At 43.8% G+C, this 13,928-nt stretch overlaps 1 protein-coding gene across 1 annotated transcript in view; it reads left to right on the forward strand.

Annotated features, from left to right (window-relative positions):
* Positions 1 to 13,928, forward strand: part of AFF3 (ALF transcription elongation factor 3) — a 383,003-nt gene that overhangs the window by 331,458 nt on the left and 37,617 nt on the right. Inside the window, exons 12-13 of the mRNA XM_075057215.1 lie at positions 4,650 to 4,815; positions 12,570 to 13,622. Coding sequence (XP_074913316.1) covers positions 4,650 to 4,815; positions 12,570 to 13,622 — 1,219 coding nt within the window. The remainder of the gene's footprint in view (positions 1 to 4,649; positions 4,816 to 12,569; positions 13,623 to 13,928) is intronic.

The following is a 13,928-nucleotide window of genomic DNA, read 5'->3' on the forward strand; positions in this document are numbered from 1 at the left end:
AGTAGGTATAAACTGCCTTCATATTGTAACGCAGTGAAGAATTGGGATCACAAATTCTTCAGCATCGGATAGATTTTTCTCTTTTGAATCCATTTAATATTGTTACCAAATACTGGCAGTTTGGTAAAGAACTGCATCTGTTTTACTTGTACCTTGATCAGGCATCCATGCTGTCTGTCTTTGAAACACTGAGACTGAATTCCTGCAATGCAGCATATGCTTAGCTGCCCAGGAACTTCTTGTGGCCAGTGCTGAATGCCATGATTTATTATCATGGAAAGTAGTGCAGCTGTAAGCAGCAGCTCAATATAAAGCATAGAGTAGGACCCAGATCCAGTGTGATTAACCTCAGGAGGTCTCCTGAGGGCCACTGAGGCAATCTGATTTGGGAATCTCTCTCCACCGACTGAATAGCAAGCGCCTGCACCTTCCTGCACAAGTGTTTAAACCACCTTGGTGCTTTTCAAAGGCTGGTCGTGGTCATGCAGTCTGATGGAGCTAATAACTGGTCCCACCAAAACTAACCTCAGGCTTCTCCAAGGATCAAGATGGCTCCACCTCTCAACTTGGATCACAAATTAGTTTGAGCGGGGAAGAAGTATTAACCTCCCTAAATCACTGTGTTTCTGAACCTGCACATCTGAGAAAAATTGAGGCTACAAGGTATCGAGCAGTTTTTCAGAGAAGGGTGACTTGTCCACTAGGCAGTGCAGGAAAATAGGTTGTTGGAGACTTGCACATCATTTAGGTACCCAAGTCCCATGTAGCCAGGATGATGGGAAATACGCGATCAGAAACTTCAGATGGTGTGTTGGTTATTAAAGTGATCTTATTACTGAACTTCTGGCAACTTTACAAGGTATTTACTCTCTCTCTTAAGTCAGAGAGTGCATGTTCTGATCAAGGGCTTTAAAGAAAAGTGGTTCTTACCCAAATTGTTGTTTAATTGCTTAAAATAAAAATATCATTTCTATGATGTAGTAATTAATTCTGGGGCATAAGCCAGTAGCAAAATATGCATGAATGTTATGTGCCACAGTCATTAAAATGTAAATCGGTCTTTTATTTTGACTGCATGATCTTGCTTACATACTTCAGAAAGAACAGTCCAAAATGGAAGTTGCCAATTTAAAATAATGGTCATTTTTTAATAAGAATGCATGAAGAAACATGTAACTGTTTTCACCCTGGTCACTATAATATAATAAGGATCCTTATAAGAATATGCTATCTTTAAAAATGGAAAAGGTTGAAGGGGCACAGGAGACTTCAACAGTATCAGCATAAATGGGAAAATATTGTAACGTTAAATTTTTTGTAGTATATTGGCTACCATTAGAGCAGCAAACATAGATTTCCAGATGTTTGTGAAGAGTCCAACAGTTATATTTTATATCTATGGCTGTAGTAACAATTTCTATTCAGCAGCCTAGAAAAACATTTCATGTCACAACAGGAAAGAAATATTACTGTGGGGGGTTTTTCTCCCTCATCCCCTATATAGCAATTCTGAATATTTCAGTCAATGCCAAACAAAAATGATGGTTTAAAAATTAAAACCACAGTCACCAGGGGCAGGACATAAATGTGCAGATGTTTTGTGATGTGGAAGAACTTTTCAGGCAATAGTCACAATGCTGTTGTGGAGAGGACTGGAAATCCATCAGTTGGACACTGTCAAAAGCATTCCCTAAGCTACATTGTCAGGAAAGGCAGTTACGTTTTCATATTCCCTTAAGAAAAAAAAAAAAAGAAAAAAATCAAAACCAGAAAACCTACTCACAATGGCCTTTATATAGCTCTTACTATTTTATTAGCGAGGGATTGACTGTAATCTGTTAATATAAGTGAGCAACTTATATCTAGAGTTTACTGGGCAACTTGTACAAGTGGAAAACTGCATTGTCCCAAAGCAGTGCACAAAACATCAATTTTCCTTCTCCAGGAAGGAAAATTTTTACAAGCTTATAAGCTCTTTCTGTTTCAGGCACCTCTGTGCCTTAATGCTGTTATACAAACAGCTGCCTGAAAATCTTGTATTTACCACACCTACCTGGCTAGACAAAGAGACATCATGAATAACAACAAAAATAGCAGAGGGCAAGTTTTTAAAGGCACTCATTGTAATTGGTACATTTAATGCCCGTGCATGATCACAGACCTCTTGCCTCCCAAGAGTTGGCAGGCACTTCTGCGAACATGCGTGTAGCACCGCGCTGTCCTGCCAGAGCAAGAGCTTTTACTGTTGCCTCTCTCTACCGCTTGTTACAAGGATGGAAATAAAGGTCAAAAATATAAATGGATGTCAGCTCCTCCCTCTTCTGTTTATTTTACTTGCTTCAATTAGTAAAGTGAGATCACAGGTGAGGTTTTCTGCACTGCCTGGCCCTGCTGTGCCTCGAAGGGTGCAGAAAGCTCTCCGACAGCGGCACGATTGCCCAAGCAACCAGAAACTCTCCGGAGCAAAAAGCCATGGGCAGCTGTGCTGCTTCCTGGCAAAAGGCGAGGGGGATGCTATAAGTAAAGGCGATGTGGTGGGAGTACTGGCTTGTGCAAGACAGGTGGTCCAGTGGGGAAAGGTTGGCATATGTTAGGGGAGGAGGGGATAGGGCCAGGCAGCGTGTGGCCATGGGGAATTGTGGAGTTGAAACTGCATCTCTGATGGCCTGGCCTCTTTCCAAAGCCCTGGAAATTGCCTGTCACATGTGGCTTGTGTCAGGTGTCAGGTACCAGTTTTCCAGAATGAAATGCACCATTAGCAGGTAAAGACAATTCATGAGGTGCAACATAGCAGAACTGTAATTAATTATTAGATATTATTTCTCACAAAATGCATCTCCAAGATCACATTGCATTAGCCACAATATTGGACTGATGGAGCATAAACAAGGGTAATGATAAACACCGGTGAACAGAGTTGGGAAGAGATGGTTATTAGGGTACCGGTGTGTTTCATATGGGGTTTATTTAACAGTCTCATTAATGATCTGGAAAAGGAAGTGAATAACCATTTAATTAAGTTTGCATTTGATACTAAATTAGAAGTTGCTGCAGACACCTCCGAGGGCAGAGAAATAAATCAAAAGGAGCTAGAAACATGTGCAGTAAAGAAGAAAATGAGATCTGGTATGAAGAAAAAAAAGAAAGCTAATCTCTCTGGAAGCAAATAATCTAAAATGTAGCTATCAGTGGAGGAATTCTGGAGAAAGCAGTGTTGAAAGAGATGTAGGAGTGTTAATGGACTATATATTCCATCAGAGCTCGGGTATATGTTTACAGAAGCAACGCATCAAGGAGCAGGAAGGTAATAGCCCTTCATTGTAGGGCTCTAGTGAGAACCCATCTATAATGCTGCACTCTGTTTTGGGCATCCTGTTATCAGAGAGATATAGACAAATTGGAATGAGTTCAGCAAAGAGCCATAAAAATGATCCCATATCCCTGGAGATAATGACTTATGAAGAAAGATCAGAAGAAGTAAATGTGTAAGGCCTTGTCTGAAAGATGACTGAAGTAGGGCAGGAAAACAGTCTGCAAATATGTGAAAGCAAAAAGGGAGGAGGATAATTCATCATAGTAACTATTAGTAATAGGATGAAATAATAAGTAACAACAATAAATTTAAAAAGGGCAACTTCAGGTTGAATGTAGGGAGAAATTTCTGACAGTGGAATTTGGGTTAGTTTGCAGAGAAGTTTCCCAGGGGTAAAAGTAAAAGCTGCATTCAAGTCATTTAAAATCATATTGGACAACAGTAGAAAATGCACCCTGCTATAGGGAACAATCTTCCATTGCCTGGGGAATAAGCTGGATGACTTAATAGGACATTTCACACTCAAGTCTTTATGACTGTGATATTTTTAATATGCATGGTCAACTATTTCAGGGAAGTATACATTTCTTCTGCTGTCAGGCCTGATAATACAAACACTTGCATGCAAACATAACTTTTAAGAAGGCAAGTAGCTCTGCTGACAGCACTGTACTGCTGACGTGCAAAAACACAAGCCGGAGCTCTTCAAGTTTTTGCAGGATCAGAGTCTTAGATCTTGCAGTTGTCAATATCAAGATAGTATATACAGGTAACCACATCATTTACGGGTAGGTGAAGAAGTGCGCGGAAGAAAAGATGGGGGTCGGAAGCTCCAGTGAGGATGTATTATTATTGTTATTATTATCGTTATTGTTATTACTACTTATAAATGACTGGTACTGTGCAGTTCAACTCTGTTTCTTGACTGTTCACCTTTTTCATCTCCTGCTTTCACCTCTGTGCAGTGTTCATTAGACAGTGTAAGACTTTTTTCTAGACTCTGTTTTTTAACGTCTGATATTTTTAATATATCCTAAAATGCCTGTTGAATGAGGAAAGAGACAAGCTGAAGTGAAAACTTGACCCTCCCTCAGATGAAGAGATGGCAAAGGCTATGGATTTAAATGGATATGAGGGTAACCCCATATTTTCCCCCAAATTACAATAATGTAATGTCGAACTCACTTCACCATTCGTTAGCAGCTGAGACAAGCTCACAGGCATTCAGCTAGCTATGCTCCCTAAAACACCATGGGTTTTACATGTGGGTTTTTTATGTTCTTGTTTTTTTCTCTTCCCTCCCCACTCCCCGATGGGCTGTGTGGGGGGCTGGCAGCCTGGTGGTGCCGCAGTCCAACGCCCGAGCCTCGGGACTCTCCAGCAAGGGGTCGAGCAGCAGCAGCTCCAGTGAATCCGAGACCAGCTCAGAGTCTGACTCAGAGAGCGAAAGCAGCTCCAGCGAGAGCGACGGCAGCAAGCCCTCGCATTATTCCAGCCCAGAGGTAAGGGCTTCTGCTCTTTATAATTTAGGGCGGCAATCTGTTATTACACCCGCTCAGACCTTTTTGCAGCCAAGCCAACACAAGGAGGCTGTGGGGACACGTACGAAAAAATGGAAAAGAAAGGCCCAGGGATCCTCCTCCTGGCATGCTGTGAAATGCAAGTGGTAGGGGATCCTGGGGCAGATTAAAGCATTTGAAACAAAAATGAAGAAAGCAATAACCCTGTGATATTTTCCTCAAATTGGGGATGAGTGGAGTGCCTTGCAAGGCTCACAGCTTGCTTGAAGTTTTATGCAACTCTGCCTCCATAGCAATGGCTTGCTTAGTGCCTAAGTCCTGGCGTGGGCTCCCAGCACTGCAAGGGAATTAAAGGCTTCTCTACACAGGGAAGCTATTACAAAATCAGTCTGAGGGTGGATTTTTAAAGCAAAACAGTTGTTTTTCACTCACGCACTTCCCTTACCTCACTCCCTAAGTGAATTATTCTCTGCTACTGCTGCCTTTGTGTGATTTATTTTAATCCACCTCCAAGATGGACTAAACTGAATTACTCATGGTGCAAAACATTAAGCCCAAACTTGTCATCTGGAAAGCTAGTACTGAAAATTTCCACATGTAGACAAGCCATGGCCAAATTACAATTAAGCTGCCAGTGCTATGCCACCTTCTGTTTTCACCTCTGCAGTGCTCAACAGACAACGACAAATCTGCTTTCTTTGCTCTGCTTTTCTACCAGGATTGATGTTTTTACATGTTTCGGTCAATGCACACCTTTAGTTTAAAACCATGAACTCCACAGCCACAACACACACATTAATGTATGTGAAAATATTTGAAAATCTAGCAGCAAGATTGTAAATACACATGAAATACAGTCAGTGTATTTTCCTACTCCACATAAAGCATCCAATTGCCAGACTCCTCCCCTCAAAACTGTGCCTCACCTATTCTCTCACCCTGAAAAATTATACTGAATAACCAGCAAGCCTTTCTTCATCTTTTGCACGGTTATTTGGGACCATGTTTCCTATCAGACAAAACACAGCACTTGCAGAAACATCCTTAATATATTTTTCTCAGGTTCTGTCACTTTTGTTCCTTATTTAACACTTACCTTCCTTTCTGTCTTTCCTTCACAGTACTTTCAGATCCATTTCCAGTTAATTTTCCTCTTGCTTTGTCCCTTTCTTAAATCTCTCTCTCTGGTTCTCTTCCCTTTCGTCTCTATTCTCCTCCTTCCAGTCTCTCTTCCCTGTTGCCTTCACTGTGCTACCCCATGTCTTATTTCCCAATCTGAGCTCTCTCATCCAGCCCATTAAGACCTTGTTCTCTCTCTGCCTAGTTCCCCGCTGGAATTAGTGCAGAGATCTCATGCGTGGTCTCTCCTCTCCCTGCGGGATCTCAGAAGATGGAAGAAAAGGGACAAAAAGAAAGAGAAGGAACCACTGTAGGGGCGAAGGAAATATGAGATAAAAGGAGGAGAAGCACAGTACCCAGGAAGGGAGGAGTGTTTAGTATCTAGGCAGGTACCAGTGCTGCTTGGACCTGAGAGCAGCAATTCCTCAGGGAATGCGGGAAGTTAATTAACTGAGGCAGGTCGTGGATTTCATAAAGACAAGCAGGGGACTGAGAGTCATGGAAACGTGGAGGAAGTGCCTCCTCTTAAGCATTTTATACATATCCTCTCGAGATCTGTGGAACTACTTTTGTACAAAGCCTGAGTTATCAGTGATCATTGTCATGAAACAGCTGCACTGCTCCAACAGATTGCTTGTCTCTTTGCATTATATTCATGTGGTTTGAGTTCTAGGACATGCTGTATGAAACATGCTTATACAAAAATGTAAATGACTTAAAAAATGTGATGGCTGCAGTGGCTTTCATTGGTCGTGCCTTGATGGGATATGGGAGAGGCCACACATGGATAGGGTCAGGGTGTCCCAGGGAAGTAGGATACCTGGGCTTTCCCCAAGGGCCAGTCCCATCATATGACTGATGGCACCAGTTCAAAACATGCTTATGTGATGTCTCTGACTGGAAGTCCTGTCTGCTTTGCATTAATGCTTTAAGTTACATCTATGCACCCAGTGAAGCCATCTTTCTAATGTATATGCCATATTCTTACCCAGTAAATGGAGAGAAACAGGTCCTTGGAAGCTCTTTAAAGGGACACGTTGTCCTCCTAAATTTAAGTAGTAGATTCAATTCCAATCCTAGTCTTAAAATGAATTCCATCTATTGGATAAGACAGAAAAAGAAAATACATCATTGCTTTTGATTTAGCATAAACTGATAAATTCAGATACAATGAACCTGAGTACTCCAGCACAATGCTGGGCAGGAAATCTGTATTTCCAGGTTGGGAGGAACTTAATCTGGAAATCTGCAGACCATTATGATGCCTTCATTCTTTTTTTTTTTCCCATAATCTGAAATATTATATGCATATACTCAAAGATTTTTATTTCTATGACAGTGTGTCTTCTGCATTTGAGGTTATATAGAAATTCAATTGCTGTTTCATTTGTTCTGTATTTTTTTCCTCATCTCATTTTGAGATCTTTGAGTTGTTCTCAGGTGTCTAAATGCAGTTGCCTAGAGTGTAAAAGCAGCTCATTGTAAAGCATACATATAAAATAGATTAGATGAATTGCACCCTAAAAGTGTCTGTTTCCTTCCATTGACTATTTAGAGCCTGTAGTGACTAGCTCAGCTGTCTACACTTTATGTCTGCAGTAAACTAAGAAAAATGGCTGAGCTAGAACAGGAGACAACATTCAGACTGGTTTCAGTGATGTGGACAAATTAAGGTGCCTCAGACATTAATGTGAGTAGTTACAGTTTTGTAGACTGCCAAACCTGAAATTATGGACAAGGGACTGAGGCTTCTATCTCCTGTTTCTTTGCTGAAGTCATGAATTCTTTGCATGACCTTAATTAACATCATAAATGAGGACTCTGGAAAACAATGACGTCTTGTCCTTGCAATTATTTCAGGTGGTAGAAAAAACCTTGGGTGTCAAGTCCATAGAAAGAGCTACATTTCAAAAGCTAAGAATTTGGTTGGTTTGTTCTTTGTTCCATTGAATTATCCTGCAGACCTTTAGTAAGGCTGAATCTGGTTAAACAGCTGGGAATTCCTACTATGCAGGGAGGACTAGAGGGGGGAATGGGCAGGAAGGAAGCAGAGAAGCCATCGCCTGGGACAAAGCATCAGTGGCTAGTCAACAGTAACCAGGCCAGGAGAGACATGTATCCTGTCCTGGGCCCCACCAGGGGGCCAGATGCAATGCCCTTAAACTTTTTTCCCCTTTTTCAAGGATTCACGTATACTTTTTGTCCATGCATATTCCATCATCACAGGATATACTTTTTCATCTCAAGTCCCCATGTTGTGACTGACCAGGTCAAAGCTGAAGCAATTTGCAGGGTTATGTTCTTCCTCACCCTCCTCTCTCATCAGCAGAGAGCCACCTCCTCACCACTGTGCATCAAGTCCTTCAAGTGCCTGGACATCAGTACCAGTGGCTGAGGAGCCACTGCCTGTGAATCCCTGCTGTTCCCTTAGGTGCTCTGTGGCATTGGCTCTCTTCTCTTTAGCTCAGAAACTAGGACGAATGTGTGTAACATCTAACAGACTAGCTAACTGGTGAGCGTGCTCCTGCCACCTCACCAGCCTTTCTTCACTGATAGATTTCATTAGGGAGGCAGGGGAAGAAGAGTTGTAGTTTTAGGGTTGCGGGGTAGGAGCAGTATGTTTTCTGTATCTGTCTTGTTTTCCAAAAAGTTTTTACTTCCCATCCTAAGTATAGCCCTGACTTGATTTCCTGACTGGTACACTCAGAAGAAAAGGGGATTTTACCACTAGACCAACTGTAGACACTATCTTTACCTTTGCAAATAGGATTCATGGGCTTTAGCTGTCCTGTGGACTATTTTTGACAATGACTAGAAACTAAAGTCTCCCTTCCCTCCAGAAAAATCTTTGTGGCAGGAACCACCTCTTACAGTATGTGTGTGCTGTGCCTAACATGTGGGAATCCCCAGTTCCAACTTGATAAAGCACTAGGAGCAGTGCTAATAGTAGCAATAAAGTAGTAGTAGTAATCATCATCATCATCATCTTCTCCATCATCATCATTATCTATGCCTTACATACAATGAAAAGGCACCACATTTCTATAGGGATTGCCCCAACTGAAATCTTTGTTAGCAGGCAGCACAAGCAAGTTATCATAGGGGTAAATTAGTATTTGGATTTACAATAGGCGGAGTATACTGCAGGGATGGTGGATAGCTCAGTCCTACCCCACAGTGGGCTAAGTACATGCACATATTATAGGCTATCTAATCTCTCAGTGAAAGTGGTGTCATGCTTCAAGTTTACCATGGTATTAGCTACACCTTTAGTTCCCTCTTTGTAATAACAAGCGTAGAGTGACCCCATTACACTTACATTGTTTAACAGTCCTTTACCCCAGCAAGTGCTTCTGGATAATGTTTTGACAAAGGTTTCTTTCGGATGCATGCTGCTCATGCCTCTGGTTGTACTTGTAGCCTTGAAGAGATCTGAGATATACAGACGTGCTGCGTGGGAGTCATCCCACCTAAATTTGGACACTTCTACTGTAGATACCTACATCTGCTCATCACCTCAGCCTCCCCTTTACAGTCGGCAGAGAGGAATAGATGTTTTTAGGGCCCAGCTCATCTGCCCTATTTTAGATGCCTATTTCAAGAGGGAATTTTTCACACCCTAGAAGAGTAGTCCACTGACTGGAGAAGGAACTCGTTGACTAGCTCAGATATAGGTGTCTATGTTGTACAGATTAATCCACCCACAATTTCTCGATGAAGCCTGGCACATGCGTACGTCTGTGGTGCATTGGTCCCTTAAACTATCTTTGTCTTGTAAAGTTTCCTGGCTTGGGTTTTCATGCCAAACCCCATATTTCATTGCAAGTAAGCTTCATCACAGACTGTTATTCCTATTACTGCTGCCCAGCTGTGCACCACCAGGTTTACCCCAATTAAAAACTGCCCAGTTCTCTACAAGGTCTCGAGGGCAGCATATTTCCATGAGAGAAAAACCAAGGGACAGAGACCGTTTTGCTGTCTGATCACTCTGGATATATACTGATCTATATTTCCATCCTTACGTGCTGCTGAAAATTTCCCACTTTGAGCAAACCAACTTTTCTTCCATAGAATGGTACATGACATGCTCAGGGGGGTGGTGTGGACTGGAGAATTAGGGATTTTCTTTTTCTCCCACAAATAATTTCAGTTAGGCATGTAAAGCGGACTGGTGAAAACTTTCAAGTGAATTTTCCCAATCCCTTTTTTTACCAGGCCTGATCTTCATTCTTGGCTGTCATGATTTTGTTCTCTCACAGGATACCTTGGTTTTTTAAGTTATTTCAAAGTACAGTACTTTTCAGTTAAAGCAATGAGTCGAATAAATCACTTCCAAAAGTGAATTGGCACCACTCATGTACACTGACAATCTCAAATATTCCAAAACTGCATCAGGGCCCAAAAATAGTGAGAGAAGTTTCAAAATTCTGATTTTTTTAATTTGGATTCTTTTAATTTACCTGATGGGCTGCAGCCTTTTTACTTTTAACAGATGCATCTTAAAAGGTTTTTTTAGCAGACACATCTTAAGGGTTTTTTTCAGCGGCCACAAGGATTTGAATTTTTATTTGAATAAACCCTGGAAGTGCAGCTAAGCCCATGATTCTGAAAGCTGAGGCTTTAAGAAAAAATAACGAGTGTCCTGAAACTCCTGACAAAATTAGTAAAGCTGGCAACACTGTTGATCTTTTTTATTAGACTTCATAGTTGGCTTATAGGTTGGTGGGACTGTAGTTATTCTGCCTAAATAGCAGACATACCACTCTAGGAAAGTACCACATTGCCAAGTTATGACACTGTAGAAGTTAATCACTGTTTTCTGCTGGTTTACTGTGATCCCTTGAAATCCATATTTTGTGAACCACTGTTTTCAAGAATTACAAGGTATATAAAGAGACAGAATGGGATGTAACAGAAAAGCTGGAAGTTTTTTTTAATTTTTCAAGCTGCCCTCACTCTGACCTATACTTATGAGCAGAGGTATATTTTTCCCCACGTGCTTCTGATGTATGTCCTTTTCTTAAATACACCTGAACGGTGGAAAGACTTCCATGTATAGTGAACCTTTTATTATATACCTAGTAAATTCAGTATGTGCACAATGAATGGCACCAAACAAATCTGTCTGTATTTTCAGAAGCAAACCAAAAAATGCTGTTTATTTTAGATAAAGAGTTAAGAGTTGTAAAAATATATCTTCATCCAAGAGAAATACTGACCATCTATTTAGAAGATTTTACAGCTCAGGAAAGAAATTCCTCATGTAAGATCTTAGGGAGTATGCTTAAGAAAAAATAAACTTAAGGCAATCCAGCAAACTTCCCATAGGTATTGTATAGCTTGATAATGAATAAATTAGACACTTGTGTGAGAAGGAGTATTTGTATCATATGAATTCCGATGTCTAAATTTTTTGCTTATTTTAGGAGCCTTTGCTCCATGTAGAGTGAATACAACCCTCTGTGAGTGATTCTGGAGATGCCGTTGGCTATGCAGGAAACCTGTGTTGCCCTCAGGCACCTACTTTAAATAAGGAGTTAAGTAAGAGACTCTTTTTAGTTAGAGACTGTGGATATTCTCTCTTGAGCAAACTTTCTTCCAGAGCATTGACGGTTTTCATGTTAGACTCATGACATGCTTTTTGATTATTCATATGCAGTGGTCTAGTGGATCAAACTTTGTTTCCAGCTAAGGAAATTAGGAGACTTTTCACATTGGCTTCTGAGGGGTTAAGTTATGGCTGGCCATCTACTCCATCATTTATTTCTCTGCGGTTTTTTTGCTTCTCTTCATTTTATTACATTCAAATTACTGATTGCAAGAAGCACTAGAAAACACTTGCACATTGTTCTGAAATAACATTGTCTGAGCTGTGGTTACATTTGAAATCATGATTATCCCACTTCTTCACTGTCCCAACACCATTATGTTTTAGATGCTGTCATGTAACTTGATCATGTTGTGACAGGAAAGAAAAGAAAAACTAACAGCGGCACAATACTCTCAAAATAAGTGCTTGACAATACCACCACACAATAAATGTTTGTGGGATCTCACAGGATTATAAAGCCAATACCAGACAGGTTACATGAACCGCCTGGTTAGCCCTCCAAGTCCCCAGTACATGCTTTTTTTGTATGCTTTTAAAATACTTTTTGTATTTATTGTGATGGTGCAAGACACAAAATACATATGCCTAGCTTTCCTACTAGCTATGCTCCCTTAGTCTCAGCCATACCCCTGCCTTGTTTCCCTCCCTTCTTATCACCATTGTATTTTCTTCTGTTTGGAAACTTGGGAGCATTTCTCAGTAAAGCCGATGCCAGTAGCACTGCGTGAATCATCCTTAGAAATGATGAACCACGGAAGCCATCCTCCCTCCCCATCTCATTCTGAAACCAAAAATATCCCCACTTGCGCGGCATGCCCCATGCCTCCCGTCTCGCCGTGCAGGGCCAGCACCAGGGGGTTGCCGCAGCCTGGGGACAGCTCTTTGACCAGACGAAAATCCCGGTGATACCAGGAGGGACCCAGCGTTTCGGTGTCCCTGAGGGAGCCCCGGGTAAAGGGCAGCAGGGTCTCGGCACTAAGCTCGTTGCCATCTGTTTCCCTTTCAGCCCGAGCCACCCTCATCCAACAAGTGGCAGCTGGACAAGTGGCTAAATAAAGTCACCCCGCACAAAGCACCCATCCTGACCCACCATGATGGCCCAGCGCTGGAGGCCCATCCCTACTACGGCCGCGTGAAGGCAGAGCGGCAGGAAAGCGAGAAGACCCCGGCCGCCGGCCCAGCCGAGCACCGCAGTGGGGAGGGCCGTGCCGCCACCACCACCACCGTCGCGGACGGACCGCGGCCCAGGACCGCCAACAAAGCACCGGGCAGCAAGGCCAGCCGGCAAAAGTCACCCCCCGCCGCCGACGGCGGGCCTCCGAGGCGGGCGGCAGGGAAGAAGGCGCCGCGGCGGGCCGAGAGGACCTCTGCCGGGGAGGGCCCCCACTGCCCCGGTGCGGAGGAGCCCCCCGGGAGCCACAGCTTTCCGGAAAGCACCGCTGGCGAGGCACCGAGGGCCCGGCCCGGCGGCGGCGGCGGCAGCAGCGGCGGTGGTGGCTGCAGAGCGGGTCACCGCCGCGAGCCCCGCTCGGCCGCAGCCGGCGAGAAGCGTCGGGCCCGCGGGCCGAGCAAAACGGCGCCCAAATCCAAGGAGTTCATCGAGACCGAGTCTTCGTCCTCGTCGTCCTCCTCCGACTCGGGCTCTGAGTCGGAGCGGGAGGAGCGTCCGCTGCCCAAGGCGCCGCCGGCGGCCGGGGCTGAGCCGCGTGCCAAGGACGCGGGGACCGGCGCCGCCAGCAAACCCCACGGCGGCTGCAGTGCCTTTGGCTCCATTAATGCCAGGACTAGTAGTGAAATAGCAAAGGAGCTGGAGGAACAGTTTTACACCCTGGTTCCTTTCGGTAGGAATGAGCTCCTGTCTCCTCTGAAAGACAGTGATGAGGTAAAGTCGCTGTGGGTCAACATTGACTTGGCTCTTTTGTCCAGGATTCCAGAGCGTTTGCCCGAAGAGCCACTGGCCATGAGCGCCGGAGCAAACCAGCCGGCCAGCCTCCCGCAGGGTAGTAGTGCTGACCCCCCCGCAGAGAAGGGTTTACCGAAATCTAGAAGGAAACGCAAGGTGAGCTTCGGGGGGACCGATTGGGGCGGGTAGTGGGGCCTCCGGCAAGTGGGAGGCAAGCATCATTTGCGCCCACGTCCAGTGCTCGATGGCAGCGTCTTCTCTGGGCTGGCACTTCAGAGCTGGGATTTGTCCCTGCTCGACATGTAGGAACTGGCCAAGCCCCAGGAGAGATGTCATCCCAGGAGGTGATGAAATCCCTGGCCAAGAGGGATCCCAGCCCCTCAGAGATGGCGTTCGCTGCTGGCACACGACTTTCCACGCCTTAGCAAAGGCTGTGCCTTTTTCATGGGACAGTTTTCCCTC

This window comes from Buteo buteo, chromosome 25 (assembly GCF_964188355.1).
Source record: "Buteo buteo chromosome 25, bButBut1.hap1.1, whole genome shotgun sequence".
Classification (NCBI taxonomy): Eukaryota; Metazoa; Chordata; class Aves; order Accipitriformes; family Accipitridae; genus Buteo; species Buteo buteo.